Raw genomic sequence first — 5,201 nt, 5'->3', positions numbered from 1 at the left:
TTTAGTCATCACCTTTGAAATTTCAACTGCCTCATGTTAAATCTTCAACTATGTAGATATTTTTTAAATTCAACTATTAACTCTTCAAACTTTTAAGAGGTATTTTGAAATTTCACCTCACAAATTTCAAACAATCAGACAGTAATATTTCAATTTCATGAGAACTGTTCATATTCTGAAACTTTATGCACCAACAGTGAAACTTCAACTCACTCATGTTGAAACTTCAAAGCAATATTTTAAAAAATTCATGCCTGAACCTGGAAATTGTAAAAGAATAACTGTGAAACTTCAACATTGCATGAGATTTTTCAATCCAAAAATTGGCTACCTTAAATTTCACCATAAACTTCAGAATTTTTAAATAAAAAAAATCGAACATAGACCCTCACTACACAAACATCTACTTCCCTTGCATACAACAGATTAACTTCAAAGTTTTACCAAAAAAACTAGGACATTAACTTCACGAATACATTTTAATATAAAAAAAATTCCTACTCCTCCGACAAGTCTTCTACTTCTTCCTCTTCCTCCTCCTCTTCTTCAGATGATTCCGACAATTGCGGTGGATGCTCAGCAAAAGGGTTAGGACAGTTCCTCTTGTCATGGTGTGCCATTTGCTTGCAATTATTGCACATGCGTTTCGGCTTACTGGCAATTGCAATGGCCTTCGCCTTACTAGACAAAATCCTTTTCCCACTCCCTTTGTTTTTGGAATATCTAGGTGGCAGTATAGAAATCTCCTTACTTGCTTTACAACCAAGTAATTTCTCCATTTCCTGTTGTTTATTCAACTTCTCACCTACCGGTGTCAGCTTCTCTCTAAATTCCCTTATTAAATTAGTAAGACCTTCAACGTCTTCCTTTTCCTTATCAACAAGCACTCCAATTGTTTCATGAATTTCCGACCACAATTTTGTCATCTGAAGTTGCTTACTGTCTATAATATCCATGTCATCTGTACACTCCCCGGTACTATAGTCACCACTCCGCAATGCATCCTTTGTCCATCTCCTAGCAATCGCAGATTCCGGAATTTCATTTACCCCATTACCGGAATAAATCCAAATTATGTGCCTGCAGAGTACTCCCTTCCTCTCAAAAAGTTTACAGGAACAGCTCGCCTCAAAAGTCCCTGAGTTAGCAAATGAAATTGAAACTTTCATGACTAAAAGAAACTTTATTACTCACACTTTGAAACTTTTAGACAATTTCATGAAATTCTAATACTTCAAATATCTAAAACAATTCTTAACAAGTAATAAATCAACGTACTAATACTTCAACTATGTAAAACTTTAAACATAGTTTTATGAAATTTAAACTTTGAAACTTTAAGACAATTTCATGAAATTCTAATACTTCAACTATGTAAAACGCTTCTTAACAAGTAATAAATCTGCTACGCACTAAATTACTCTTACCTGGGTTATACTGAACATCAAAATTACGGCCTCCCAATGAATCCTTCAAGGTAGTAACCTCTAAGTTGTTCGACTCCAAGAAACCCTTGCAACTAAATCCACCAATTGCATTCTTTAACTCCTCTTGAAAGTCCTCGAAAATATCATGTGTGTAAATCTTCGCACCATCAGTCTCTATTGCCAACTTACTGCATAACTTTGGGTTTGAATGACGGTTTTCGTTATCAAGCCTCTTCTGGTTGTGTCTTTGTTGGTCCAAAGCGCATCCAAAACTCAACAAGAGTACCATTTCTCGCGTCAAACCTCTTGAAAAAATTGTTTTCACTTTCCGACCGCTGTGTCGTCCTCATAATACCACCCATTCTCAAGTCCTTACAGTGCGCCATCACCCACTGCCTCCTTATATCATAGTAGTCCGTAAACCATTCAATGTCAGCGGGTACGTGTTCCTCTATTATTGCTGACCATCTATTGTCGAACTCCTCTGCTTCAAGTTCCTCGTCCCATACAATAGCATTTAACTTTTTTAGAAATACCTGGTAATCTTTCCTTTTGCTACCATACTTACAGGGAACCTTATTCATAATGTGCCACATGCAGAACCGGTGCCGTGCTGTCTTGAATTTTTCGGGTAATGACGCAATTATTCCAGTAGTTTCTTGTGGTTCCTTTCCCCGCATAGCAATCAAAAACCTCTCGAACACCCAATTAAACGATTCCGTAGTTTCTTTTGCTATAAGGGCACAACAGAAAGTTATTGATCGTTTATGGTTGTCAATCCCTGTGAAGGGAGTGAAAACCATCTTGTACTTGTTAGTGGAGTAAGTAGGGTCGTAAGAAACCGCATCTCCAAAGACAGAGTAGTTCCTCCTAGCAATGCCATCCGCCCAAATTGCGCGTCGTAGGCTACATCTACGTCAACATCATAGTCAAAGTAGAAGTCTGGCCGAGTCTCTGCCATGTTCTTGAAGTGATCAATGAAAAGTTGTCCGTCTCTTTCATGAATAAAACACTTTATGTCTCTTTGAAAATTTTTGAAGTCGTTCAAACTAGCCCCTATATTGTGGTACCCATTAACAACCTCCTTACACATTCTGTAAGTCCTTGTTGTTCCAATATTCAGCTGCAATGAATTAACAATCCAACCTCAGAACAGAAATTAAATTCACACTCGAACATTCAAACGTCTACTAATAATTTCTACCTATCAGTTGTACAAACTTTAACCCTGTTAAGTAAAATTCACTCTCACAAATATAACTGTCAATGAAACTTTAACCGTTCCATTCAAAAATTCAACACTCTTTTCTGAAACTTTAACTCAGGTCATGGTAAAAAAAAAAACAACATTATCTTTCCTGACTTTTAACACCCAAGCTGAGCACTAAAACTTTAGAGGTTAACTTTAAAATTTTAACGACAAATTTTACAACTTCAACACAGTTCATGTTTGCAAACTGCCACATATAGCACTAAAACTTTTAAAGGCAATTTTGAAAGTCTAATTCACATTTTGTGAAACATTAAATCTATTTCCGGAAATTCAACTACATATTTCAGTAATGGAACTTTATGCGTGAACTACGAAATTGTAATATACAAAAATTAAAACATCAACAACTTACAACATAAAAACTATGACACCCTAACACACACTCGCTATTGAAACTTTAAAAATACATTGTGAAACTTTAAACGTAAATTTTAAAACTTTAAGCTACTAACCCTTGAATTTGAGACAATTAGTCCCATGTGATACTTGGAAATGTTTTTCGATAATTTTTGAAACTCCATATCTTTGACAGCAACAAGCTCGTGATTATGTTCTTCATGAAACCGGTCCACTAAAAGCACACCATTCTTCAAAAATAACCTCATCCGTGCTTTACAACCAATCCTCTTAAGCTTATTTCTTCTCTCCTGCTTACTTCCATCTTCTTCCTTACCCGGACTTTCGTTACTTGATTTTGTAAACCCCTCCCTATTACAAACCAATAGTTTTGATTTTATAGTACCGTCACGCCACTTTTTAGTCGTGTATTTTCTCACATCGAACCCAACCCCAAGTGCGTACACCTTATAAAATGTTATAGCTTCCTCAATATCCCCAAACTCCATCCCAATGTATGGTGTAAATACATCCTCCAACTGCTTACAAAAGTCTTCCTCTGACACCGGTGGAATTGTTTCATCAAGAACATCATCTATAACTGACGACAAAAAATAATCAAATAAAAAAAAAGTTCAGTACAAAAAAAAAAAACATTAATCAAAGTACACTAAACCAACGTACAAACATATCATTACCAAAAAACTGCTAAAAAAACCCTAATGTACAACAACTGAAACTTTAATAACCCTAAGCCGTCTCTCCTCCATCGTCTAAAAAAAAAAATTTCTGTAACCTCATAAGCCGTTTAACTATACAATGTTAAACAATGATATGTAGTAAAATATCTCTATAGAACAATTAAATTACAAGTACTCATCTTACCGTTCTCAACAGCCTCATAAGCCACAATCTCCATATCAGCCATGAAATATAAGCGATGAACAAAATAGAGGATGATTATGGTCGAAAATTTAAGGAAATATCAAAGAACTAAGTAAAGGATGAAAGGATGTTATTAAACAAGTATGAAGAATAATTTTTTAGGGAGTAATATGAGGAAGAAGAAAGGGTTAGAGAGAAGGATACAGTTGAACGTGAAAGGGATATTACAGTTGTGCTAATGAATACGAGGTAATCAGTGTTGGGAGAATAAAAAGTGTATTCATTATGATTATTACTTGCTTTTTTTTTTTTTTAACGTAAAGCTCAAACAAATCTCAGCCCTTTGTTTCACCTAATCCAAGGGCCTAAAAAAGGACTTAGGGACTCATATATTTGAGTGGACTCATTTGAACTTGGCTATATATATATATATATATATATATATATATATATATATATATATATATATATATATATATATATATATATATATATATATATATATATATATAGATATATTGATTGTATGAAAGTGTGGGTGGATATGTGCCTAGAGATTATTTCGGATGTTGTAGTTGATGACTTTATGATGAATGATTAATAAAACCCCTTTTTCCTTTAAAAAAAGATATATGTCAATAGGGAAACGAATTAATATGGCTGAAAAAAAATATGACAAGGCTTGAATGAAACCCAATGACAGTGGCCCAATAAAGTCACATGGTCCATTAGCATATTAATTTAGCTCGGTTTGTAAACATCGACGATGTTTTAGCAACTATCGTCGACGTTTTCATTACAAAAGACGATAACGCCCATCCACCACATCTCACTAACTCTTTTCTCTCTAATTACCAACTTCACCAAAATTCACCCAAATTCACCCACCACCAACACTACCTAGCCCGACAACCACACGCCACCACTACTCCCACCACGTTGCCGCCAGCACGCTGCCTCCACTGCCGCCACCATTGCCGCCACCACCATAAGAGGTTAGTCACTTTTCCCCTTTTTTTTTGGTGAAATGTAAGAATTTCCATTAAGCACGAAACAAGGCTATTACAACCTATCCAGTTTTAATACAAACAATTTGTAGAACAACGCTGTACTTACATATATCAATGCTACCAATCCAAAACATATCATTTCTATCTATAATCAGGGCATGGTTAGCACCTATTCTCATCTTGACCACCTGCCTGATCTATTTCAGCACCAAAGCAGGCCTCAGCAGACTATGCTCCACTCGTACTCTATTCCTCTACATCCAGATTTGA

At 35.4% G+C, this 5,201-nt stretch overlaps 1 protein-coding gene across 1 annotated transcript; it reads right to left on the bottom strand.

Annotated features, from left to right (window-relative positions):
- Positions 1–497: 497 nt before the first annotated feature.
- Positions 498–3,964, bottom strand: LOC141647578 (protein FAR1-RELATED SEQUENCE 5-like). The gene is made up of 6 exons (XM_074455826.1): positions 3,922–3,964; positions 3,153–3,637; positions 2,238–2,550; positions 1,731–2,160; positions 1,428–1,615; positions 498–1,138 (listed from the first exon to the last, which is right to left on the bottom strand). Exons 1-6 carry the CDS (start codon positions 3,962–3,964, stop codon positions 498–500), a joined length of 2,100 nt encoding a protein of 699 aa, XP_074311927.1.
- Positions 3,965–5,201: the final 1,237 nt, after the last annotated feature.

This window comes from Silene latifolia, chromosome 1, assembly GCF_048544455.1.
Source record: "Silene latifolia isolate original U9 population chromosome 1, ASM4854445v1, whole genome shotgun sequence".
Classification (NCBI taxonomy): Eukaryota; Viridiplantae; Streptophyta; class Magnoliopsida; order Caryophyllales; family Caryophyllaceae; genus Silene; species Silene latifolia.
This window is presented reverse-complemented; position numbering and strand designations above follow the sequence as displayed.

Coding starts and splice junctions, on each gene's coding strand:
- LOC141647578 (XM_074455826.1), bottom strand. CDS start 3,964: ATGGCTGATATGGAGATTGTGGCTTATGAGGCTGTTGAGAACG. Junction 2,161..2,237: donor CCTACTTACTCCACTAACAA/GTACAAGATGGT, acceptor GTGCCCTTATAG/CAAAAGAAACTACGGAATCG. Junction 1,616..1,730: donor GAAAACAATTTTTTCAAGAG/GTTTGACGCGAG, acceptor AAAGTTATGCAG/TAAGTTGGCAATAGAGACTG.